Source organism: Hyperoodon ampullatus (genome assembly GCF_949752795.1).
Source record: "Hyperoodon ampullatus genome assembly, chromosome: 2".
Classification (NCBI taxonomy): Eukaryota; Metazoa; Chordata; class Mammalia; order Artiodactyla; family Ziphiidae; genus Hyperoodon; species Hyperoodon ampullatus.
The window spans coordinates 189,719,959-189,747,293 of NC_136915.1; the positions used below are offsets into that span (position 1 = coordinate 189,719,959).

General features: G+C 37.4%; 2 protein-coding genes across 3 annotated transcripts; one reads left to right on the forward strand and one right to left on the reverse strand.

Moving 5' to 3' along the window:
* Window positions 1-138: 138 nt before the first annotated feature.
* RO60 (Ro60, Y RNA binding protein) lies at window positions 139-9,890 on the forward strand (the record flags this gene model as incomplete). The annotated part of the gene is made up of 8 exons (XM_079697593.1): window positions 139-733; window positions 4,829-5,049; window positions 5,672-5,818; window positions 6,072-6,209; window positions 6,884-7,000; window positions 7,689-7,802; window positions 8,086-8,232; window positions 9,738-9,890. Exons 1-8 carry the CDS (start codon window positions 154-156, stop codon window positions 9,888-9,890), a joined length of 1,617 nt encoding a protein of 538 aa, XP_079553719.1. The 5' UTR covers window positions 139-153.
* On the reverse strand, window positions 7,996-26,120 carry GLRX2 (glutaredoxin 2). 2 transcript variants are annotated; one of them, XM_079697595.1, is made up of 5 exons: window positions 25,996-26,120; window positions 24,238-24,301; window positions 21,301-21,477; window positions 20,148-20,259; window positions 7,996-8,214 (listed from the first exon to the last, which is right to left on the reverse strand). In XM_079697595.1, the coding sequence occupies exons 2-5, from the start codon at window positions 24,298-24,300 to the stop codon at window positions 8,168-8,170; spliced, it is 399 nt and encodes a 132-aa protein (XP_079553721.1). In that variant the 5' UTR covers window position 24,301; window positions 25,996-26,120; the 3' UTR covers window positions 7,996-8,167. The 2 variants fall into 2 exon arrangements, with proteins under 2 accessions (XP_079553721.1, XP_079553720.1); XM_079697594.1 differs by lacking the exon at window positions 25,996-26,120 and adding an exon at window positions 25,928-25,942.
* Between the last annotated feature and the right edge of the window lie 1,215 nt (window positions 26,121-27,335).

A 27,335-nucleotide genomic window follows, 5' to 3' on the forward strand; every position in this document is an offset into this window, starting at 1 on the left:
CCAGTTCCTGAGCTTAAGAAATATTTTTAAATTAAAAGATTTCATGGCAGATTTCAATAAGCATAGATTAATAATAATTTTCCTTTTTAGAATTTTCTTGTTTCTAGCTAAAATAATGTTTTGCTTTTTGACAGTTTCCTAAAAGACAGAAGAATGGAGGAATTGGTAAACCAAATGCAGCCGCTGAATGAGAAGCAGATAGCCAATTCTGAAGATGGCTGTGTGTGGCAAGTCACTGATATGAATCGGCTGCAGCGGTTCTTGTGTTTTGGTTCTGAAGGTGGGACTTACTCTATCAAAGAACAGAAGTTGGGCCTTGAGAATGCTGAAGCTTTAATTAGATTGATTGAAGATGGCAGAGGATGTGAAGTGATACAGGAAATAAAGTCGTTTAGTCAAGAAGGCAGAACTGCAAAGCAGGAGCCTATGCTCTTTGCCCTCGCCATTTGTTCCCAGTGTTCCGACATAAGCACAAAACAAGCTGCTTTCAAAGCTGTTTCTGAAGTTTGTCGCATTCCTACACATCTCTTTACTTTTATACAATTTAAGAAAGATCTAAAGGAAAGCATGAAATGTGGCATGTGGGGTCGCGCCCTCCGGAAGGCCGTAGCAGACTGGTACAATGAGAAAGGTGGCATGGTCCTTGCCCTGGCCGTCACAAAATATAAACAGAGAAATGGCTGGTCTCACAAAGATCTGTTAAGATTGTCGCATCTTAAACCTTCCAGTGAAGGTAAGCGTAAGATCTTCCTGCGGAGGGGTGAGGTGCCGATATCCAACAAATAGCAAATTTTTATTTGACATAAGACAGTTGTGTAATATTTTCTAGAAATAGCCTTTAATTCTCAGAACACATTGATTTATATATGTTTAATGCCAACCTGGAATTAAACACCTAGACATTAATGATCAAGAATCAAATGACAGATTTGCAGCTTGATATTCTAAATCTTAAAATGTCACCATGCTAACTAGAATGCTCACCCCCTTGATTGTGGACTATGAAAGCAGCATGGGTGTGATTAAAGTTGTAGGAATCAAAACGGCTCCTAGCCAGTAGATGGCAGACAGCCAGGCTGTACTGCTTTAGCCCCTTTTCTCCCTCCCTGTCTTCCTAGGACATGTGTTCGTGGAACCTAAAGGCCACCCAAGTAGTGCTGAACTTAACAAGTCAGGATGGTAGTTGTCTCCACGCAGTCAGCCAGGGGTCATGGTGACTTGAGGAAGTTTTTCCATGTCTATGGGAAGAGACTTTTGAAAAGTTAGTTGGGTCTACAATGACTCTTTATTACTCCTTAGAAGGGAAATAAGAAAAACTTTTGCACGAGAATAATTTTAAGTGTGAACTTTCACAAAATGAACATGTCCAAATTTGACATTTTTTTTTTTACAGCAGAAGTGAAACTTGAAAAGACAGCCCCTCAGATGGGTTCAAATTTCAGTTCTACTTATTACTTTGTGTCCTTACACCAAGTGACTTAACCTTTCCAAGTTTCTGTATCTTCATCTATTATAAAAGGTAGAAAAGGCATAACTCTTAAAATTGTTGTGACTAAATGTGATAGTGTGTATTACAATACTTCCACGGTTCCTGGCACGAGTAAAGGGCAGTGTTGGTTCTCTCCCCTCCCTCCCACATAGCTTGTGTAATAATACCTTCATACATAGTATCTCCTCAGTAATTCTTAATTTATCCCTTTTTTTTTTTTTACTATAAATGGACTTTTTCAAATGAAGTTTAAGCAGTAAATTACTGCAAACATTTATGTATATAAACACGTTTATATTTTGATTTTTTATTAGAAATTGCATGCTTGTTTTATTTACTTATTCATTCATTCATTCATTCATTCCACACGCAGCTTGTGGCATCTTAGTTCCCTGACCTGGGATTGAACCTGCGCCCTCGGCAATGAAAGCACGAATCCTACCACGGGACTGCCAGGGAATTCCCTACATGCTTGTTTTAAAGTAGCTGGATAATACAAAAAACTATAATGCAGAAAGTAGTCCTGCCCTTCAAAAGAAACCACTATACGTAGGTTGTATATTACTCCCGATTTTTCCTAAATATAATGTTTTATTTTTTTTAATTTTATATACCTTCTTTGTTTCAGTTAAAAGTATATTGATTTTTTTCAGGTCAGTAGAAATAATTGCATGTGTACCATTATATGAATATAGTTTATGTAGCTAGTCTCTTACTGATGACAGTTAAGTAGCTTCTGGTTTTTTTATACTATTACAAAAATACTACAGTGAAAAAACTTGGTTAATATAAATGTTTCTATAATTTCTATAATGCTTAAATCCACAAAGAGTATATGAAAGTGGCCCCTTTCCCCACGTTTGAACACTGACTATTTACCAGTGTTTTTTAATCTTTGCCAATGATAGGTGAAAATTTTTATCTTGTTATTTGAATTTATGTATTTGGGCGAAAGCTCAACTTTTCATGTGCTTATTTATTATTTGTATTTTTCATGGATTATATTGTATCTTTTTCTTTTTATCTATCAAGTTGCTATTTTTAATATTATAAAAATAGCAATAATTATAATCACCATTCATTCAACAAATATTTATTGAGCACGTACTGTAGATGGGCACTGTTCTCAGAACTTGGAATACCAAGTATAGGAATTAATAATTTATTATTATATACATTGCATGCATTTTTCCCCCATTTTTTTTCTTTGTCTTTTCATTTTTTGCTGGAGGGAGTTTCTGGCACAGTGAAGTTTGGAATTTTCATGTAATCAAACTTACCTGCCCTTGTTAATACGTTTTTATTTTATGTTAGGTTTAGAAAGGCCATTTCCAACCTAAAGTCATAAAAATACTTACATGTGTTTTTTTCCTAACATATTCATGGCTTAATTTTTTTAACTTTAAAAATTTCTTTAAATTTTTGCTCCTGTTTGAGGAGGCTGTAGGGATCCAGTTTTATTCGTCTATTGAGACACTATGTGGTGGTGTGGGCCTAAGTGCTAGTCCAAATTGGAAAAATTAGTTTCTGAATTTGTGCAAATAGTTATTCTGGGTTTTGAATTCTTGGTCTATAAATTGAGAAATTAGTAGATATTCCCTAAACTTAGTCCCACACATAGGATTCTTCAATTCTAGATTTTTGAGGGCAGAACTCATACTTGAAACCTTGTAATAATAGAAATATGTTTAGGTGTAGAAGATCCTTAGGCTTCTCAGAGCCTAGTGTTTGGAAACAAACTCTAAGTTACCAAATAAGTAACTGAAATGTGTATTTAAACAGATAAAACAATTCAAAGTGTAACTAATCAGGTGTCTATTGTGTACTTACTGTGTGGCCAACACAATTCTAGGACTTGAGGAAGATAAAAATAATAATAAGACAGACTTTCTGAAAGTTTTTTTTTTTAATAAATTAATTTATTTTTGGCTGCGTTGTGTCTTCGTTGCTGCGCACAGGCTTTCTCTAGTTGTGGTGAGCGGGGGCTTCTCCATTGCAGTGTACGGGCTTCTCGTTGTGGTGGCTTCTTTTGTTGCGGAGCACAGGCTCTAGGCGCTCGGGCTTTAGAAAGCACAGGCTCAGTAGTTGTGGCACATGGGCTTAGTTGCTCTGCGGCATGTGGGATCTTCCCGGACCAGGGCTCAAACCCGTGTCCCCTGCGTTGGCAGGCAGATTTGTAACCACTGCGCCACCAGAGAAGCCCCGAAAGTTTTTATTTTAGTTGGAAAGAACAGAAAACGTGCTCACATGAAACATGAACTCATTTAAGGCAATGTAAGATTTTGTACTAAGATCTGTAAGATAGCAAGAGTCACGATACTTTAGAAGTTCCTGCATGTTAGTACTAACTTTTGATCAAGTTATTTAAATTAGAGTTCAGAAATAGCACATAGGTTCAATCTGCCTTAGAGATGTATTTTATTTGGGCTGCACCATATTTTAGAAAAAAGTGAACTCTTTCGCAGCATCACATAAAAATCCATATTGTACCTTCTTTTGAAAATATGGTTTTTTTGCAGCAGTGAGCCAATATTTCACTAAAACATTTGTCAGGGCATTCTCTCTTTAGTTCACCACAGTGCTAACCACTCTCTCTTCTGTCAGTGGCCTCGTTCATTTATTTACTTTACCTACCATTCCCCCATAGACCCTGGAATTTAATAATTCAGTCTGTCCCCTCCCCCCCTTTTACAAAAGTGGAAACTAAGGCCTAGAAAGATCACACAGCCATTTATTGACAACATGTAAGCTAGAACCCAGGTTTCCTCACCGCCCCCCAACTGAAAGCTCTTTCAGGTTTTGAAAGGAATTGTAGAAGAAATGAACACATTATTTTCCCTTTTAAAAAAATTTGGCCTGTAATACTTTCTCAGCTATTAAAAAAAAATCACAAATTACCTACCTACCTGTCTACTTCCACTTATCTCTACAATTTATAAATGCATATTTATTTAGCAGCTAAAGGGGCAAGTGAATATGAGATTAATTGAGGTAGATCTGTACTTTTGTGAGTTCTGAGATTGTGGACCTGAGATAGGCACTGTGTACCAAAGGTTCTAATGCTAGTGCTTCAAAAAAATAAATAAAAGCTCCGTAATGAAATGACTTAGGATATTGGAGCTTTTCCTCCAAAGTCTCATGTTGAAGCAGTTATGATGGAACAGGCAAAATTAGCAGACTCCATTGGCTTAAATGTGTTTGTCATATCATAGAAAGTAGCATGTCAGTTTAAACTCCCGTGTATCTAGGTGTGCCTTTCACATAATGCGTTCTCCATAACATGTCCTGTTCTTTACCTTATAATCCTACATGCCTTTTTAATTCTTTATTTTGTTAAAGGACTTGCTATTGTTACCAAATATATTACAAAGGGCTGGAAAGAGGTCCATGAAATGTATAAAGAAAAAGCACTTTCTGTGGAGACTGAGAAATTATTAAAGTATCTGGAGGCTGTAGAGAAAGTGAAGCGCACAAAAGATGAACTGGAAGTCATTCATCTGATAGAAGAGCACAGACTGGTTAGGGAGCATCTCCTAACAAATCACTTGAAGTCTAAGGAGGTAAGCAAATTATAATATGTTAAAGCATGTGATTAAACATGAGGAACTTGCGCTGTGTATTAAAAGGATAAATTGTGGGTAATGCTTTTAAAAAATAATACTTAAAAAATTAATACTTAAAAAAAAAAAATTTTTTTTTTTGCCCCACCACACAGTTTGCAGGGTCTTAGTTCCCCAACCAGGGATTGAACCTGGGCCCCAGCAGTGAAAGTACTGAGTCCTAACCACTGGACTGCCAGGGGATTTCCTTAAAAAAGTAATTTAAATATATCTTAAAATTAACGTTTATTTAAAACACCTAACACAATGCCCAGATGTAGTTGGCATTTTATAAATATTAGTTTCACTCCAGAAAATGTGCTGGTAAATTTGCCTTACTAATTAAAATAAATAAATTCTTATATGCAATTCCTTTACAAAATATACGTCACTTTCTCACCCTAGTAAAGAGCAAGTTATTTTATTTGATGAACCTTTGACCAGTTCACACAAATTTTTATTTAGAACATGCTCTGAACCCCAGAAGAAAGCCTTAAAGTCTGTGTTATTAATTGATACAGCTATGTTATACATATTCATTTACCCTTAACTCCTTGTATTTCTACCTGTGTTATTGCAATAGGTATGGAAGGCTTTGTTACAAGAAATGCCTCTTACAGCATTACTAAGGAATCTTGGAAAGATGACTGCTAATTCAGTGCTTGAACCAGGAAACTCAGAAGTGTCTTTAGTATGTGAAAAGCTGTGTAATGAAAAACTGTTAAAAAAGGTAAGCATTACCTTTGTTAACTACTGCTAATTGAAAAAGTTGGCTCCTACATTTTGGAAATGCGGTTGGCACATTTTTTAGGTATTCAGAGACCAAGTTGCACTGACTCTTAAATCTAAGATTAATATGTCCTCATTTTTCTCTTTTCTTTATGAAATAGATTTATTAGCCAAAATAACAAAAATCTAAAAGAAATAGTTACTGTTTTTCACTTGAATTTGACATTTGCTTTCTGTCTTTGTTGTGTTTCTAGGCTCGTATACATCCATTTCATGTTTTAATTGCATTAGAAACTTACAAAACAGGTCATGGGCTTAGAGGAAAACTGAAGTGGCGCCCTGATGAAGAAATTTTGCAAGCTTTGGATGCCGCTTTTTACAAAACATTTAAGGTAATGGTTTGATTTTTATTTTAAAACAAAAGACCCAGTTAGGATTTAATATCTTTTGTAAAAACACATTTTAAAGATAATATTAGTAGTTTAACCATTTTTGATTAGATATTCATTTGTTTTTTTCTTAGTTCATGTGAAAATGAATATATAATTAACATTGTAAGCTTATGAATAAAGTATTTCTCTCTACCTTTGCACAACAACCAGTTATCCTAAGATAATTTTGATAAGTTTCAAGTTACCAAATTAAAAAATTTGCATTCCTCTGGAGTCCTGTGACTTGGTCCTCTGTCCTCTGTTTTTCCGTTAATCAGTAGTAGATCTCTTCTGTCTTGATAGGAAGTAATTTTTTTAGGAATGGTAAAGTTTATGTTATTTGTATTTTACCACAAAAAACTTTCTTGCTAGAAATTCCCAGTTTACTTCATGTGGAAAGATTTTAAAAAAAGGAAGATGATAACTTCTTTAAATTAGTAAATAGGCCGTCTTATTTCCTTTGTTTTACCTCTAGTAAAAGCTAAGCATTTGTAATTGTCAATTGGTAAATCAAAAATCAGGCCTTTTATCTTAGTCTTTTGAATGAAAATTAAGTAAATACGATTCATTAGAAATTTAATATACTTATTTCTTTCACTGCTTTTAATGATTGTTTGGTTTCGTTTTCTCTTTAGACAGTTGAGCCAGCTGGAAAGCGTTTCTTACTGGCAATTGATGTCAGTGCTTCTATGAACCAAAGAGTTTTGGGTAGTGTACTCAACGCTAGCACAGTAGCCGCAGCAATGTGCATGGTGAGAACACCTAAGACAATTTAGAATTTTGCCACCCTAAAAATGTTTACCCTGGGACAAAACTATAAAGTTGGATATGATCAAGAATTATGTTTTCACTTGTTTTAAGCAAAGCTTTAAGTATTATATATATACTTGGGTATACTTGTATATACTTTTATACTTAGGTATATACAATGTTGTAGGTATATTGAAAAAGCATGTCTAAGGAAAAGTCAGAGTAGAAATTTTAATTTTACAAGAACAGATTAAATATTACCAGTATTTTTAAGGAAATAGATAATGCTTAGAGAAATTATTAATGAATATAGACGTTAAAAGATCAGGAACTAATAACAGTCAGGAGATTTGTTCTAGCCTGACTCTGTCGCTGAATAACAAGTAAATGAACCATAGGCGAGCTTCTTAGCTTCTCTTCTGTGGGTTTATTCCTTATTTAATAAAATGAGAATAATAATATATACTCTATTTGCTTCAAATGATTGTTGTGAAAAGCAGTTTCTTTATAAGAGTTTGTGAAAGTACTTTGAAAGTTATACCACTGTTACTGTGTAGTTTCCAAACACAGTAATATAAGTTTAGAAATAAAAGTAAGCATCATAGGGTATTTTCTTTTAAAGATGAACTTCAAGATACTGTATTTGTTTCCCCCAAATCTACTGAAAATTACTACCATTGAATTTTTCAGGTTGTCACACGAACAGAAAAAGATTCTCATATAGTTGCTTTTTCAGATGAAATGGTACCATGTCCAGTGACTACAGATATGACCTTACAACAGGTTTTAATGGCTATGAGCCAGGTAAGAAACTGTTTTATTAAGTTTATTTAACATGTATTATATAAAAATTTATTGATGTCATTCCTGATATTAATAAATATGTGAGAACAAATTATTTCATCTCAACTTTCTCATGAACACAAAATCAGAAATATATTTACAAGCTTTGGAAAAGCCTGTGTATTGGGTCTAAACAAAATAACCTATAAAATAGTATTTTTAAGTATTTAATTATTTCAGACATGTCAGTACAGAAATGAGGGCATTTTGTTGTATTCTTATCCATGTTTTTTTTCCGAGTTAGATCCCAGCAGGTGGAACTGATTGCTCTCTTCCAATGATCTGGGCTCAAAACACAAATACAGCTGCCGATGTCTTCATAGTATTCACTGATAACGAGACCTTTGCTGGACATGTCCATCCTGCCGTTGCTCTGAGGGAATATCGAAAGGTAAGATAAATTCTAATATTCTTTCTCACCCCAAATAAGATTCGATTCTCAAACATTGACTATATTTTTCAAAAAATGATACTGAAGGTAGTTCTGTACCTTTGTATAGGAATGTTACACCAGTTCTGGACTCAGTAGTTCTGTACCTTTGTATAGGAATATAACACCAGTTCTGGAAATAAGGAAGTACTGCCTACACATATATAATTTATTTCAACCAGTTCCAGTTCCATACATTTTAATATGCTTCGCAAACAGTATTTTCGATAATCAAAATTTTCGTTACCTTTACTGTAAATTTTTAATGATTCAGTGTGCTCCTTGAAAAATTAAAGCATCATTTCTGAGTTTTGCTAAGGATTACATAAACCTAAAGCAAAGCTGTAATCTGTGTTTTAAGCTTTATGGGTATTTCTGTGTTCTAATCAATGCTCTCTAGTTGAGCTTTCTGAAATGATGGAATTGTTCTATATTTGCACTATCCAGTGTGAAATCTACCAGTCACATGGCCTGTGGAGCACTTGAATTGTGGCACGTGTGACCGGAAGTGGAAATAGAGCCTGATGAAGAGCAGTGGTTCTCAAAGTGTGATTTCCCTACTAGCAGCCTTAGCATCACCTGGTACCTTGTTAGAAATGAATATTCCTGGGCCCCATGGGAGACCTGCTAAATCAGGAACTCTGGGGTGGGACTGTGTTTTAACAGGCCCTTCCGGGGATTCTAATGGATGCTTAAGTTTGAGAACAAGTGAGAGAATGGAATTCGGAGTCAAGACAGCCTGGGTTCTGAGTCCTGGGCCTTTCTCATTATACTAACTGTGGATCCAGGTGAATTATCAATATTTAACTGATACGTGTCATAGTAGTATATCACTACTGTGATATGTGCCATAGTAGTTAAAAGTACTACTTAGCTTTTAGGGTTGTTATAACAATTACATTAGATAAATTGCTTAAAGAGCGCCTGGTGTCTGACATAGTGCACACTCAGTGATTGTTGGTTTTTCTCAAAAACTCAATTATTTTAGCCTGAAATCATAGCTGTAGAGAACAGGTTATTACATGTGACGTATATGTTATACATAGCAAAGTCATAAACCAAAAATCGATAACCCCAGGGAACTGTTTCCTTATATATGTCCTTACATACTGCCCCAGGGTTTGACATGTTGGTAAAAATGTCATGCCCCTGAATATCCTGACTAGTTTCATAAGTACACAGTCCCTATGCCGCTCAGGAATGTGTTCTATGCCCGTAAAATGAGTAATAACTATTGAACAAAGAAGCAGGAATTTCAGGCAGGTTGTTGACACGTTTATTAATAACCTTCTATTCTTCTGAAGATCACATAGTCTGGCCCTAGAAGATTGACACATTTTATGGAGGAAAAACAAATTGGCTTTGTAATGAAAAGCTGTGATAGAATTTAAAGTGTTTTAATTTTAGGTTAAAATTTGCTTTTGCTTACATACTATTTTAAAAATATTTTTGATCTTTTCCTACAGAATATGGATATTCCAGCTAAGTTGATTGTCTGTGGAATGACATCAAATGGTTTTACCATTGCAGACCCAGATGATAGAGGCATGTTGGATATGTGTGGCTTTGATACTGGAGCTCTGGACGTGATTCGAAGTTTCACATTAGATATGATTTAATCATAAGCACCAGCAGTCTAAGAGGTCCATTGCCATCAGTGATCTCGCTAATACACCGCTACTTCCCAGCTAATCTTAATCCAATGAAAGACAGTAGGATGATGGTATAGTATGTGCATAATGGAAGGTTTACCTTACCAAAAAAAAGGAAGGAACAATAAGATGAGCCCAAAGTTCTTTCTGTCTACTAAACTAGCTCTTGGGAAATAGCTTCAGAATACACTGTAGCCCCCTCTATCTAATAGAGAACTTCTTGTTGAGAGACTGTAAAATAGTCAAACAGTTTTGCTTTGGTGAATAATCACATTTGTACTTAAAAGAAGAGAGAGCCAAAAGTGTAAGTAGTTCCATATCATGTCACTTACTTGAGAAATGCCTAAAGTTTTCTTAAATGTTTTCATAGGTAAAGGACAACTTTGATAATGTCCAAATATTCTGAAATGCACTGGACCATGTAACTGTGATGGAATATGAAACTCATTTGTAAACTTTTATACCAAGGGGGTTAAAAAAACAAACAAAAAAACAAAAGACATTTGATTATGAATGAGTTTTACAAATTCCTTTAACAGTTTTCTACAGTCACATAAATAACAGCTTTCTCAGTTAGTGAAAAAGATACTTTGTTTCTGTGGTTTAATTTACACTTGTAGAATTGTTACCATTAACCAGAAACATAAGGGAAACCCCTGAGAAGAGATCTGAAGTTTGTGTCAGCTGAGGAAGTCTATTTTGGTTTGCTTTTGTTTGTTTATTGCTGTGAGTGAGGGGCATGACTTGACAGTTTCCTCTGGCTTATAACAACATAGCCACATGCAGGCACACTTTTCTTTTCATTCTCTTAAAGGAAAACATGTTTCAAGCATTTAACTCCCCCCATTCATAATCTGAAAGTATGACAATTAAAATCTCAAACATAGCCAGATTAGCTTTTTCCTTACTTTAAAAATATTGTTTTAATTACTTTTATCTATTTTTTTAGCCAATTGTAAATGGGTTTTAGATATTTCTAATCGTAAACATGTTAGTGGCCTTCTCTCTCTTTGTCCATTATTCATCTGTGGCTTTGTCCATTATTCATTTGTGACAAAACATTCTTTTTTGATAGTATAAAAAAATAAAGCAAGGTAGGTCTTTCAGGTTTGAAAGGCAATTTTTGTGTGGCATATTATCACTAACCAGTCTGTAAGAAATTAATTTTTTCTATTTTATTTGTGTATATTAAACTTCCTATTCATTATAAAGTGTATTATTTTCTTGAGCAAGTATCCCTTCTTTGTGGGGAGGTTTTAACCTGTTGAACTGCCAGTATATTTGCTCAGAATTTTATCATGGCTGTCTAAGATAATGTGCACATAAAACTTCAGTTTTTATGTATTGTTCTTTAAATGTATTTAAAGATTTACTGGGGATTTATAAAGCCCTTCTCAATATTATATGAAAAGTCAAACTAGTAAATGTAAATTATACTTTCACGTGCTTGGGGGTTAGAGGTTTTATGTTTTGGGGGGCAGGAGGACTTACGTAATGTTAGAATTTGTATATTTTCTTCTGTTTCATGAGAAATTTGGGCTCTGGGAGTAATAAGACAATGTTCCTTTCAAACTTATTTGGTAAATTAATGCTGGCCTTGTCTGATATGTAGCTCTTCCTTCAAGGCCACTAGTAGCCATTTGTAAATATTATGATTTACCTGATTTTTTTGTCAGCAAAGAGTAGCACCACTACCCGCCCCCCCCGCAAAAAAAAATACATGGCTTCTGATATGTTTTTTATCCTCTGTCAGGCATTGGATTTGACATGTTAGCTACTTTTGATACATTAAAATATTACGTTCAGATTGAATTTAAAGTTTAAAGAACCTAACAGAATTTTGTAATAGTACTTGAATTCTTTAAGTAAACCCAAAATCTTTTTTTTTTTTTTTTTTGTGGTACGCGGGCCTCTCACTGTTGTGGCCTCTCCCGTTGCGGAGCACAGGCTCCGGACGCGCAGGCTCAGCGGCCATGGCTCACAGGCCCAGCCGCTCCGCGGCATGTGGGATCCTCCCGGACCGGGGCACGAACTCGCGTCCCCTGCATCGGCAGGCGGACTCTCAACCATTGCGCCACCAGGGAAGCCCCAAAATCTTCTTAAATTAAAAATTATAACATGATCTAACTTTTTATTCCTAATAGAAATGTTAAGTGGAATATAGTATAAACGTTTATTTCCTTCAGTTAAACACTGTTTCTATATTGTTTTTAGATATGTTCAGGAACTAATATTAAATCCATCAAAGAAGAAAGATTAGATGTGACTTTTTTGAAGTCACATAGATAAGTCTATTAAATGGTAAGATTTGAGAAAGAAAAAACTAAAAGCCACCACTGAAGGTAGCTTTATTTTCAAATCATGGAGCTTTAGAGCTGGAAGAAACCTTAGAAATATAAAAGGTAATTGTTTGAGTTAGGTTAGGGATCCATGGTCTGAGAGAGTGTGACTTTGGAGCCCTAGATCTAGTAGATCTAGAAATCTTGGTCTCTTCATTCCCATTCCAGTGTTCATTTCCCGACAAAATGGGAAGACATTGACTTACAAGAGTAGGTGATAAAATAGAATTATTCAAGACTTTTATCTTTTTAGGTATTAGGAAATAATGTATATACATGATTGCTTTAGGAGTAGAAAAACAACTTGTGAACATGTATACTTCTGTAGTTCATAGTAACCCTCAAGCACAATTAATGTCTTAATAACCTGTATTGCTATATAACATAGTCATATAGAAAGAAAAAACTTTACCTCATTATGAATAAAATGTACTCAAGTGATAAAGAAGTTTTATTTTCTGAATTACTTCTAGCATTACTGCTGATTAGGAAAATGTTGCTTCTAAAAAACAATCCTAAGAAAAGCAAACTTTATTTCCTAGAAAATATGTAAATATTTTCAGGATATAGTTGTAATTAGTAAAACAAAAACTAATCTTATGATCCTACCCTATCCCTGTTAGTTGAAATTTCTTGGAAATTCCACTTATTAACACTTATGTATTATTTAGTTTAGTCATCATTTCAGGAAATATTGGTGAGGAAGACACTACTGAATGGGATTTAGCGTTATACCCTTCTGGAACCTCTTTTGCTTTATCTAACTTACTGTGTGACTGTAGACGACCAATTTAACCTATGTGATTCAATTTTGCTATCTTTAAAAAGTAACATATCTGATGCTTGGATCATAGAAGAATCAATGATTTTATATCTGTATAAAACTTGAAATTGGGAAGCAGGCTTGCAAAGAAATTAGAACTTTTTAAAAAAATTAAAAACACTTTTAATAGGATATATGTTTTGAAAGATAAAATGTTTTAGAAAAACAGCCCAGTAGGCTCAATAATTTTTTTAAACACTCCTGTTCTGAATGGGAAAATGTGGAAGAAAAATTTTAACAGTAAAGGTAATGACTAAAGAAATCACCATTCTCTAATAAGAGAAAGAAGAAATATATTCCATTAGATAGATCAAGAAAAACTAACTCATACTCTAAATGAGAAGATGGTCTTACAAACATTTGCTTAATCTTTTAAAATAACAGGTAAATCTACAAACGATAGATTATCAGTTAATCAGGATTTTTTTCTGCAAAACAATTTAAAATTATTTTGGAAATTTAAGATAGAATTTCTGAATAAATTTGAGGATCTGACAAGTAAGAAACATCTTCAGAAGCACAGTAAAGCTACATCTAAACAATGATTAAAGGGAAATGGTTGTGATCACTTATTGGACTTACTTCAATTTGACCTAAAGATGATATACCCACAGATCTCTCGATGAGTCCCTTACAGTTAGTAATCACAAATGAAAAATTCTAGTCTTGTATACCACAGACTTGGGTGATTCGTTAAGGCTATATCCCCTCTAGAGAAATGTCAGATAGCATCAGTGTAAACATGCACAAGGGAGAATTAAAAAAAAGATAAGTTAAACTATTTCATTAGTTGTATTTGCTGTATGCATTTAATTTAGTATATATCCCAGTTACTTGCTCCCTAGTCCCTTATTTGTTGGAAGATTCCTTCTATACCTTTTTTTTTTTTCTTTCAAAATTCCTTTCTTCTGACATTTTGGTCTTCTGTTTGTTTTTCTAGTCCTGCTGTACCTGGTACCTGAGTAATAAAATAAATGACAGGAAAGTCACCCGTATTTAGGTTTGGGATACATCTTGCAGATTGCTTTTTGTTCCATATAGATTTAAGGTCATATTGCTTTCAAATTAATAATGGGCAGGTCTCCTGGAACAATAATTGAATTGATAAATTCTCTCCCCAAATCAAGTTAGATTGTATACCTTTTATATTAGATATTTGCAGAAATGTTTGCAGTTACTCAGCCTTTGTTTGCAATTATAGATGTACCTAGCTCTTAGAAAAAGCACTCTTTGAAAAATAATTAAGTGAATACTCTTTCAGAAAATAGCATGTCTCAGTGCTCATATTTCCATAATTATAAAGACTACCCACAAAATCTTTGTCTACCAAATACTTCACAGAGCTTATATATACATGGCTTGTAGCATAAAAGGTCTTGTAAATGACATGTATCCACATTCAACATTTTTTTAATTGGTGAGTATTTTATTTGCTTTTGAAAAATTATGAAGTTAATTTAAAAATTAATCCTATGGGAATATTCTTCAGGTAGAAAACTAATAATGTAGTTAAACTTACTGTCTGAATAGAATTATAATAAATGACACATTTTCCTAAACCCTGAAAATACCAAATTATATAGGAAATTGGTAGAAAGAAACATAAACTGAGGAGTTATGTTGCAAAATTCAGTTACTAAAATTAAGGTGATTATTTTCAATGAGAATTAATTTTGTAAATACAATGAAAAGATATAAAAGATGTTTCTGAGCCTAAGGAGATTTTTCCCTTTGCTTCTACTTAATTTAGCACCACCATGTGTCATATTAATTTTACGAACACAAGTGATAATATACTTCATTTTAAAATATATTTAAATTTCTCTGCTTTTAGAAGTTATCAGAATCTGTTCTTGAACAAAAGAAATAGTAAGTTAGCTACACTTCGCTGGCTTCACTTCATGAATACTTGGATTGTTAAGTGTAGTAAATGAGGTTGAAGTCTTGCTATATATCATTACCACATAACTGATGGAATATTATATCAATACAATCATTGTATTGAAACTTCTGTTTAAATTACTTATTAGGCTTTATTTGCAATGTAAACTGTTTAGAATCCATAGATAGCCAAATTAAACATATTATACAATTAATGAATAGTAACCAAGAAAAAGTGTTTTTGTTCACTATTATTCTAAAGATGGACTGCTTGCAATTCGGTATGGTGTGACTAGACATAACTTGTAATGCATTTGAGTTATATTTTCTTCCTTTTATTGCCAGCTTCTGATAATGAAGAAATTCTCCAAGAGATGAGATATATGAAATCATCTTTTTTAAAAAAAATTGAATGGGGAAGAGGTGTTATAATCTAGTTCTAAACTGTCCATTTGCTTTATATAAAGGCTTTGATTTCCATATTTGACCACTCAATAAAAATTTTAATTATACAGACTAATGGCTGCATAGAATAAAATTTAAGTATGCAAGAGCCTTAAAGTGAAAAAAATGAGCCTTCTGACTGCCTTAAAATATGACTAGCTCTCCAACACAGGCATACGTACTTTGCATAGGGTCTGTTCATTAAGTAATGCCTTAATAGTGTCAGTGTTTCTAAAGTATAGAACTCGAAAGGTCTTTTACAGCTTTCTCTTTTACATAAAGAATGGAAATTTAATTATTAAGTTTTAAAACCTGATTGTACATTAGCTGTTTAAGCACCCGTTAACAGGATAATCAAGGGACACTGATGTGTTATACATACATGACTGTTAACATCAGTAATATTTTGTGGTAGTTTAAGGTTTTTTATTGTTTTGTATAACAAATTATCCAGGAAGCTGGACTCTGTAACTGATCTCCAAGGACCAAGTTGCATATTTAAACACTCTGAATGAAAAATATAGTTGTACAGTTCCAAAAATGATTAATTTTTTAAGGGAATTTTTCAAGACAAAAGGCAAATATTTTGTTTCAAGCAAGCCTACCAGCAAATTCATTCAAAGAAGTGAATATAGTTGTAAGACATTGCGACTATTGCAATAAAAAGTATCCAGGCCAGTGATGTTTAATTACATTCACATTTTTACATTCACTTTGCCTTTCAAAGCAGGAATATTTTATAAAAATGAGAGAAAACTTTAAATTGTCAAGCTGGTGCTTAAAAGTATATAATAAGTTCAATTTATAACAAGTTCCATTTCAAAGGAAAAGGACACTGAAAGGAGGGGCAGAGGGTTTCCTAGGTCTGCTGTTGATCAACTCACTGATAACTTTGTTGAGTCTTCCAAGTTTTCACTGTAAATAACATACCTAGCAATGTAATTCTGCTGTTTTCTGATAGAAAATGGATGAAATACTAAAGTATGAAATTTATTTCATGACAAAACAGTTTTCACCAATACTGTGAAATCTGGACTCTCCTTTCTAGCCCTGCAAAACCCCATACTGGATAAATCATTTTAGACATGGAGTGCAAGTGGGCACAATGTGAACTGTTTCTGGTCACTTGTATTATTGTAAAAATTGATAGATGTACCAAATAAACTCTATGCACATCAAGTAATTGTCTTTCCATTTCTTTAAAGAAGAATTCTAAGGTTATTATATGCCTTATTAAATGTAAGGCTCTTAGCAATCTTATAATATTTGAATAAGATTAAATTAAGGTTTGACCATTAATATTGGTCTTAAAATGCCTCTACTTGTATATAACTATTATTTAATGATTTAAAATATGTGGTTGGGGATTCTTTTCCAATGGATATTAATTATAGGACCAAAATGACTGGATTTAATAAAAGTGCATATTCTTAAAGAGTTTAAAACAGGATTCTTTTGTGAAAAAAAATTCAAAGTTGCCTTTGGGAGTGGGAGAGGGATAAATTAGGAGTTTGGGATTAACATATACACACTACTATATATAAAACAGATAACCAACAAGGACCTACTGTATAGTACAGGAAACTATACTCAATACTTTGTAATAACCTATAAGGGAAAAGGATCTGAAAAAGAATGGATATATATATCTGTAACTGAATCACTTTGCTGTATACCTGAAACTAATCCAACATTGTAAATCAACTATACTTCAATAAAAATTTTTAAAAATAAGAAAATAAAAGGTGCCTTTGGGAAAAGTTAACACCAAAAGTCAACTATGCAAATAAAAATATTTAAGTGCCAATTTGCAGAAATTTCTTTTCTCTGAATTCCCATAAAACTTTCATATTAAAAGTTCTAAGATCTGAGCTGTAGGTTATGAAGAAGAGTGAGAACAAGTTACATATGAATATACCCACCAAAACTTTGAACATTTGATCGATTTTATAGTTTTCCATTTAAAGATGACAGTGAACAGTTATGGAGAAAGGAAGATCACAAACTACAGTGGACCCTTGAATGGCTGGTTGGACCCTTGAACAGCGGTCGGTTGAATCTGGGCATGCAGAACCTTGGATGCAGAGGGCTGACTATAAATTATACTTGGATTTTCAATGTGGGGGTTGGAACCCCTAACCCCTGTGTTGTTCCAGGGGTCAACTGTATACATTTCCTCATAGATGAAGAAAACTAAACTTAAAAAAACTTTATTTTAAACCTTATCAAGAAAACTTGCCTTTAAAAAATATGTTCAAATGGTATTTTTTTAAATATTAGTAAATAATAAAATGCAGATATATTTAAACAAATGACCCCTTTTTTTCTCAGCAGCTTTTCAGCTTCCCAATTAAATATTTTGGCAATTTATGTGTAAGTTGATTAGTGATAAAGTGAGAAAACAAATGGCCCTTTTTAAAAATGTTAAACAGTATGTCTTTCAGATCTTAACATTAAAAATAGAGGACCAAAAAAAATGATATCATTACTTTTTCTTAAACTGGTCATGATTTTCTTTCTAACCTGTGGTTTTGGAAAGAAAAAACAGCTGCTGAAACCCCTCATAACTAGTTTTGCCTTAGATTTACATTATACTTTTTTAATATATATATACTTTTATCTAGCTGTAATTTATGGTGTCATGGACTGAACGTGTCTCCCCAAAATTTATGCTGAAACCCTCATCCCCAGCACCAATTATATGAGTTTTTCCACTGAGAATCTGTTACAGTCCCCTATCGAAATCTCTTCCTGTTAATCCTCGGCTTTGTAACTAGCCCCTGCACAACTAGTTAAAGCCTCGGTCAGCCAGGATTGGCATGTCATCGGGGCAGCTGCTCAGACCCACAAGACTGTCCCCTCCAGCCCTCACTTCAGATGCCAGTCTCAAGTCCAGGCTGTCACCTGTGCTTCTCCCAACCAGATATAGATGGGATTCCACCAACCCTCTCCCTCCCTCCTTGGGTTTGATTAGTTTGCTAGAGCAGCCCACGGAACTCAGAGATAACATTTTACTTTCTGGATTTCCAGTTTACGATAAAAGCCTCTAACTCAGGAACAGCCAGTTGTAAGAGAAGTATAGAGCAACGTATGGGGAAGGGGGAGAGCTTCCGTGTCCTCTCTGGGCACTTTGTTCTCCCCCAATCTCCACGTTTTCACCAACCAGGGAGCTTCACAAGTCCTGTCCTTTTGCGTTTTTACAGAGGCTTCATTACACAGGCAGGATTGATTAGCCATTGACGATTGAACGCAATCTCCAGCCCTTCTCCCCTCCCCAGAGGTCGGAGGTGGGGCTGGTATTTCCAACCTCCTAATCACAAGCTTCCCCAGGCAACCAGCCTCCATCCTCAGGGGCTTTCAAAAAAACACCTCATTAACATAACCAAAGACAATTTAATAGCTCTTCTCACAGGAAATTCCAGGGGTTTCAGCTGTGTGCTAGGAATGGCATGAAAACCAAATATATATTTAATATAAATCACAATATCACACGAGGTAACATTTCCTCTGCTCTCTAACAAAGAGTTTACAACATAGCAAGCATGCAAGAATTTTGCATCATGACATAATGCAAAATAAAGGGCTAAAGGAATGCCTCCACTGTTCCATTGCAGTTATAACTTATCACGTGAGAATGAAATAGTCCAAATTCTTGCTTTATCAAGGTCTAACGACAGCTTAATAGACCATGTAAGAAGCATCATTGAGGGCAAATGGCAAAAAAAGCCACCAGCTGTCTTCTGCAGGACTATCCCAGATTCTCTGATCCATCTTGACCAGAAAGCAGACGCTCACCGCTTCTCTTAAAGTCCATCTTCCTCCCACCTCTGAGGAAGAGTTTTCTCTTCCCAGCATCTGGTAATCTGCCCCGTGTGACTCTGTAGGATCAGCTAGAATTCCCAGTCACAGAAGCGAAGAATATCTACATCAGAAATTACTTTAGGGACATTCAGTTTCATCTCCCATCCAATACCTGGATCCCCTATGGAACATTTCCAACAGCTTCCAACAGCTTCTGGAAAGCAGAACTCTCCACCTCACACTATGACTCAAGTATATTTCTGAACTGTTTCAGCAGTTCATCCTCATACAATGCTGAAATCTTCCTCCTCTTAATTTCTGCCCAGAGGTGCCGTTTTATTCTCTAGAACTACTAAATCATCAGATGAATAATGTGGTTTTTCTAAAATGAATGTCATTCCATCCTACAAATTTAATATACTTCTTTTACTCTAGAAGCACAAAGTGTGAAGGCTTGTCACAATACAGTACAAGGATATCCCTACCGAGTTCACAACTGCATCAGTGAGAGCCTTACATTTTGCAGAGAAGGCACCCATCAGCGCTCACCACTGAAAGCTAGCAAAGAAAAGGCATTAACTCCTTCTCAATACAATCCAGAATAAAGAGTCCCAAAGGCTTACTTTCTAGCTCTTGGCTGTAAAATTCATCTATAAATTCTGAATAAAACACATTCTTTCCTTAACTTTTGATACAACTCTACTCCTTCGGTTTTAAATATCATCCATTTTACTCAAGAATTGGTAAATAAGAAGAGGCTTCCAGCGTGATATACTGTTCACTATTTTTCACAACTTTTTCATGAAGATAATTCATATATTTAAAATACTCTCAAATACTTAAAAGGCATTATCAGGCATTATCACTTTAAATATATAGTGACATTTTATTAGCAAAGTTATGAGCACCTACATCACTACAATTCTTTCCTCTTACTTTTTTTTAGATAACACTGGTGAACTAGTGGAAGCAATTTCCCTTCTTTGTGAAGCCTGTGAGTGTCAGTTGCACCGCCAATAAAAGTTCCATTGACAAATATTCTTGGGACCTGTTGGATAAACAAAAGATTAGATGGCACCTTAGTGTCAGAAGTACAAGGCCATTCACATGATGCTAATACATATTCCACTGTGAGTACTTTTATGGGCCAGACATACACGAAGCTCTTTGACTAATTACCTATTTAAACTTTACAACCCTTCAGGTAGGTATTACTTTTAGCCTTATTTTGGAGGAAGAGGAGGCACAGGAACTTGCCCAAGATCACAGTGATAGTAAATGACACAGCTGGGATCTAAATCCAGGACAATCTAACTCTCTACCCCCTCCGCCTCATCGCTATGGCGTATAAAAGGCAAAATAAAGCAATCTCTAATTATTAATAATGTTTAAGTGGTTCTTTCTTACCATTGTTTACTAAAGAGGAAGAGTACACTATCAACTCCTTCCAGGCACAGATAAACAAGAAGGAAAATGGCAATATTATCTATTTTTCTTTTGTTTGTTTGTTTGTTTTGGGTTGCCGGGGCGTTTGGGGTTTTTTTTGGCCGTGCCACGCAGCATGCAGGATCTTAGTTCCCTGACCAGGGATCAAACCTGTGCCCCCTGCGGTGGAAGCATGGAGTCCTAACCACTGGACTGCCAGGGTGTTTTTCTGATAATGCATATTATGGGAAAATCCACAGATTGCAAGAATCTAAAAACATGGAACCCGAAAACACTCCTATTAGCACAGAACATGAAGACCAACCCTTGGTCTTCACTGTTCAAGGGAGGAAGGAAGGATGCTTTCATCTTGAAAAAGCCCCAGGAGGACCTCAAAGATTCGTAGACCAGCACTCACGACAACACCATTACCTCTCCCATCTACGCACATACACACACACACACACACAGCAAAAATAAAAATAAAACAAATGAACTCCGCTGTTTCCTAGTCTATGAATCTGGTTTCCAGATCTGCCATTTCTGTATCAATTAAGATTCTCAGAGTATGTCTGGCTCACTTTTCCCATCATGAGGGCACAGGCCCGAGGTGACCCAGCTCAGTCCCCACTTCGGGGCAAAGCACCACAGTGGATGTACTCACAGTTCTTTCACCGGTCATTTTGTGAAGAGCATCTTGAAACTGGCTTCCGTGTTCAAGCATGTCCAATTCCACCACTTTATAGTTTACATTCATGTCGTGGAAAAGTTTTTTTGCCATCGTACAGTAAGAACAAGAAGTTTTGGAGAAAATCACCACGCAATTATTAGAAATGGTTTCCTGAAGGAAAACAAACCAGAACAAAAAAATCATTTGAATTCTAGACATTATCTTTCAGAAAGGAATCATGATACAGTAGAAAGGGTATGGATTTTGGAGTCTCACAATTCAGGGCTCAAACTACTCAGTCGCCATCAATCTGTTTTCTCATCTGTAGATTGAGGACAAAGAAACATTATTAAGAAAAAAAGGATGTGACAGGTGGAAAGTGTTGGCAAAGAGTAATAACACCAATAATCACAGCCAATTCATATACAGCAGACACTTCTGTGTGCCGACACAATTCTCAACACTTTACCTTTACTAGCTCACTTAAACCTCACTACAATCTTGAGATAGATGCTATCATCACCTCCACTTTACAGATGATGAAACTGAGGTACAGAGGAGGGGAAATAACTTACCCCTGGTCCTCAGCTGAGAAGCGGGCGAGCTGGGATTTGAACCCAGGCAAGTCTGATGCCACAGCCCAAGTAGTTGATCTCTGCTATACTGCTTCTCAAATATTCAGGTGTTCAGGAGTTAACTTTTTTTTCTTAATTTATTATTATTATTATTATTTTTACCATCTTAACCATTCTTTGCCTTTTTTTTTTTTTTTGGCTGCACCGTGCAGCTTGCAGGATCTTATATCCCCCACCAGGGATCGAACCCGTGCCCTCTGCAGTGGAAGCGTGGAGTCCTAACCTAACCCCTGGACTGCCAGGGAATTCCCTTCTTTGCTATTTTTAAAACTGGAATATAACTGATTTACACTATTATATTGGCCTCAGGTGTAGAGCATGGTGATTCGATATTTTTATACTTTACAAAATGATCACCATTTCCTAAACGTTCAGTGGTGAGAAATGTATGATTTCTCTTTAAAATGTAAGTCTTTCACTGATCCAGATGTAAACAACAGCTTACCCTACCCCTCAACTTCCACTCCTTCTTGTGTATCTTTATAGTAAATAAAAAACAAAACAAAAAAAGTCATTACTGTTTTGATAACGTCTTCCCACAACGTTGTTCCTGGAAATGCTACTTCCAGAAAGACTGATGCAATGGGTTTGAGGCAGAGGTCAGAAGCTATTTTTGAAAAACCTTTCCAGATGATTCTAATGATATCAGCCTGGTTTGGAAGCTACTCTCCAGGCTTTTATCACAAAGACCCTGAGACTCTGCTATGCATCTGCGTCACCTGTGAAATTTGTTGAGCTTTGTGTTCCTAGACATATCAATGCCCAGGTACTTCAAGAGTTTCTGAATGGACATGTCTGGCACCTAGGCATCTGCCTAGGCTGTCCTAATGTGGGTTATAAGCAGCACCTTCAAGAAGACCAAACATCAGAAAGTCGAGCACCCAGGCAAAGTGTTTCAGAAGTTATATCTGCCCTTGGGTGTCAGAAGGGTTCTAGGTCAGTGTCTAGGTGTCTGCAGATTGGTCTCTTTTTATGCTTTCTCTCCCGCTCACTCATACTATTTACTACAGAAGTCTATCTCAGGGAGAGCCAGACACACCAGAGATGTACTACTGAATCCATTCTATAGATGAGAAAACTGAGGTTGAGAAGTTCACAATACTGGGTGGGATTCCACCCAACCTGTCCCAACACCAAAGCCAGTGCTTCTTCCTCACTGTGCTGCCTCGGGTTAGAGGCACATGGACCATAATTCAGAGAGAGAGGAGCACCCTGGAGGCCGAGACGTAGTACCAACACTGATGGAGAGATGCCAAAGTGAGCCGAAACTCGAGGGGACAGTGTCCAAGTTTCTTGAACCTTCCTTCTCACCTTTTCTCAACCTCATCCTTGCTAAATAGTTTATGGTTTTGTATTCTTTTTTGGGGGGCCAAGTCACACGGTATGCAGGACCTTAGTTCCACGCAGGGATTGAACCCATGCCCCCTGCAGTGGAAGTGCAGAGTCTTAACCACTGGACCGCCAGGGAAGTCCCCCACCCCACCATGGTTTTGTATTCTTATTTTAAAAGAGGCAATCCCTCACTATAGGCCTCCAACACTACTGTTATGTTCAATGGCTGTGGGTGGATACTTCTGTAGCCAAATAAATTAAAGGCAAAAATGTTTGTGTGAAGTGGTGTTTGGAGGTGAGAAGCAGACAAATGAGTACGTCCTGTGGGCTACAAGGGAACAAAAACATACACACAAGAGGCATTTTCTGAGGCAGACTTAACTGGGCTTCGCAGTGCAAGCAAGAGAAAGACAAGAGAACACAGCAGTGCACAGTATCCTTGAGAGGATCGGTCATAGAGTAACTACTGCAAACTAGGTTCTGTATTAGGGAAACAGCTTCCCAGACCAGAACCAAACACTATACCTGACTGGTATCAACAGTAGACCTGCGTTGGGTGAGACAGTAAGAGCAGCCAACATCATAGACCCAGCTTAGGGAAGCGAAGGCTCCATTAAGAATAAATCTCATAGGGAATTCCCTGGCGGTCCAGTGGTTAGGACTCCGCACTTCCAGTGCAGGGGGCACAGGTTCGATCCCTGGTTGGGGAACTAAGATCCCACAAGCAATGCAGCATGGTCAAAAAAAACAAAACAATAAATCTCATAAATTCTGACTAACAAAATGATCTAGAACTTCCTTGTCACATGCATGATTTTGATAGCAGATTTTACAATATATAACAACTTAGTAATTCATTTGCTGCACTATGACAGGTTTGGAACCAGAATAAGCATATTAAATGTGTAAGACAATTCTTTTTCCACCAAGGAAAGTTTTTTCCTACATGTCCCACATCACTCACTTGGATCTGATTCATGGGAGTAGCTGCTGTGTTCCCCATAGATGACGACGTGCTGTTCCCCATCCTAAAAGGAATTTTAAAAGGCAGCGCAGTTTATTAAACATTAAAGACAATATATCAGATGAGATCCATTTGAAGAAAACCCAATATGCTAATATATATCCAAACTTATGAAAGAGAAAAAAGTTTTACTTATTATCAGTACAAAATATCAGTTTACAAAGTATTTGTTTACTAATATCAAAAGGGCCTGTGTGCTTCTCTAACTAGCCTCCAGAACAGAAAAAGGAGATTAAGGGGTGCAGGGGTGGAATAACACAGAAATCTCTTTGTCTTATCAACTAAGAAAACACGTCCTTTCATCTCAATTCCAGCATTTAATTATCATCCCTAAACCATCTACTGTTTGCATCTGCTCTGGAAGCAGGAATTCCAGTAGCACTTTCATAAGACAATGCTTTCTTGGGTACTAAGAGAGGAGGTGGGAGGTGCATTCTGAAACATCATCCTCTTCTTTACCACAGAAAAGAGAAAGCTTCTGGAAGGCACTTTTCTCCAATTCTAGTCGAGAAAGCAGCAAGTGTTCAATAAACGTTTCATTGATGAAGCAGCCACTAGCCATGCGACATTTATGGAACACCTACTATGTGCTAAACAGGCGAAATGCCCCAGGGATACGTATCACTGGAAGAACACAAAGAGCCTCAAGGACCTGTCAAATAGTTACACTATATGATCGGCACCTTCCGGAGGGGCTCTCTAGTTTTGCATGGAAGGTTAATCAAGAGTTCCTGGAGGGCTTCCCTGGTGGCGCAGTGGTTGAGAGTCCGCCTGCCGATGCAGGGGACACGGGTTCGTGCCCCGGTCTGGGAAGATCCCACATGCCGCGGAGCGGCTGGGCCCGTGAGCCATGGTCGCTGAGCCTGCGCGTCCGGAGCCTGTGCTCCGCAACGGGAGAGACCACAACAATGATTGGCCCGCGTACCGCAAAAAAAAAAAAACACACACACAAAAAGAGTTCCTGGAGTCTTGCAAAACTGGTAGGAGATCAAGGAATTAGGAAGAAACTCCCAGACAGAGGGATGGATGCACAGATAGGCGAGCGGATAGGACAGCCCAGACCAGCCGCGCGGGAGTGAGGTGGGCAAAGCATCCGTCTGGGCAGTGGGTCTCGCACCACAGGCCGGGGAGCCGCGGGTATTCACCGTCCTCGCTCGAGCCAAGGACGACTTCAGCATGAATAGGCAACCGTCCTATCCTCAAAGACTTGGCGATTTGGTAGAAAGCGCGACTTTCACTTCCTGCCGCAGGGTTGCCAGATTTAGCAAGTGAGAATGAAGATAGCTCGGTTAAATTAGAATTTCAGATAAACAGCGAATAACTGTTTAGCCTACGTATGTCCCGTGCAATATTTGGTATATCCTTAAATCAAACCATTATTCGCTGTTTATTTGAAATACCAATTTATTAGAGCATCTTGTATTTTACCTAGCAACCGAGGGGGAGGGGAGGTACAAGCGAACAAGACTCAGGTATTTGCAACCTGAGAGTCACGTGATCCTTAAGTCGACCTGAGCGCTTAGGGAACATTCCCTCCCTGCCCTTCCTGGGCCCCCAGCCCTCCGAGCGGCCTCGGCACCTGCACCGACTCAGGGCCCACCCGGCACCCGGGAAGAGCCGCCCCGCCCACCGCTAGGTCCAGACCCCCGCGAGGCCTCTGCGCCACGTCCTGCCTGTGGTGGTCGCGGCGCCCCTTACCCAGAGGCCGAAACTCCCGCTGCCCCCTCGAGCCGGCCCGGCGACCTGCTCCCGCTCCGGACAAGCCGCGTCCTCACCAGTGCTGCGCGGCGCCAGTACACGCGGTGGCCGTGGCTCTGGGCCACCGCGAGTAGATGCGCCGGCGACCGCGACATGGGAGAGCCCGCCCCCGCCCACTGGCGCCGCCATCCGCCGGCCCTGCCCCTCTAAGCGGCCCCGCCTCCTCCCGCCGGTTCCACCCCCGCTCTACGGCCCCGCCCCCATCCCCGCCCCCGCAGAACCCGCCTCCACCCACCGGCCCGGCCCCCGCTAGCCCGCCCCGCCCTCGCCGGCCGGCCGCGCCCCTCCGGGCTGCCCGCGCGGGCGCCAGTCTCTCTGTGCGGCCGGCGGCTCCTCCCTGTCCGGGCGCCCGAAGAGCTGGGTCCCTCGAGTCCCCGCCCACTTGGGAACAGCTGTCGGAGTCCTCGCCGAGGTCTCACCTGCATGTCTCAAGGTTCATCCAAGCCCCGCACCTGTTCCTTTTAGGGTTAGGGACGCTCATGAAGGCTCACAGGCACGTGGAGATAGTTCTTGGGGATTGTGGCCAACATTATGACAAAACGGAGAAGAAAAATAATGAGTGTCCGACACGGAATCAAAGTGCCTGGGATGTTTACATAGGAAGGCAGCGTCAGCGCAACTTCCTATCGGACAGGTTTTTGTGTTGGTGAAATCAGAGCCTAAAGATGTCATCTCAAAATTAGGCCGTTGATCGAGAACTCATATAAATCATGGGAATATTGGATTTTAGAAAAAAAGCCATCCAATTTAGAACGTTCATTCCAAAGAAAACAAAGATTGTGTTTTCAAAATAAAATTAGAAAATAAAACTTAAAATAGCCCAGGAGTGTTCCCTATGGCTTTGAATGCTGCTAATGACAGGATTGTGTCAGTCACGGTAATAGTAGCCCTTTGTGCGTGGCTGTATAAGAAGAGGCGGGTCGGCCTTTATTTACTGAGGACGTTGAAATCTATTTGTTAAGGTCAAAGGTCAAATGGTAAAATTCTAAACAATTATTAGAAAAATTCAGATGTTTTTTGATCCTTCATGCTCAATTAGCTAAATTTAAGATTTAGTTCTGAGAGTTCTTTCCCTACTTTCAAGTGGGCCATGTTTCATTACTTCATAAAAGGATGAAAATTGGTTGCAAAAACAAATACCCCAAAAGGTGTAAAGTCATTCTTCATAAATCCAAAATTAAATTTAAAAATGAAGATATGTTGTTATCTACAATGTTGTGCGGTTTTGTGTTTTGGGTTTTTTTTAATCAAAAGACAGCTATTTAGGAACTTTACTGTAT

Excerpts from the sequence above, each read along its gene's own strand:
- GLRX2 (XM_079697595.1), bottom strand. The coding sequence starts at position 24,300 with ATGGGGAACAGCACGTCGTCATCTATGGGGAACACAGCAGCTACTCCC. Across the intron at positions 20,260-21,300 it reads AAATGACCGGTGAAAGAACT|GTCCCAAGAATATTTGTCAA; the intron begins GTGAGTACATCC and ends TTTATCCAACAG. Across the intron at positions 8,215-20,147 it reads CCAGTGTTATCTAAAAAAAA|AGCAACGGCAGGATGGACAT; the intron begins GTAAGAGGAAAG and ends ATATTCCCTCAG.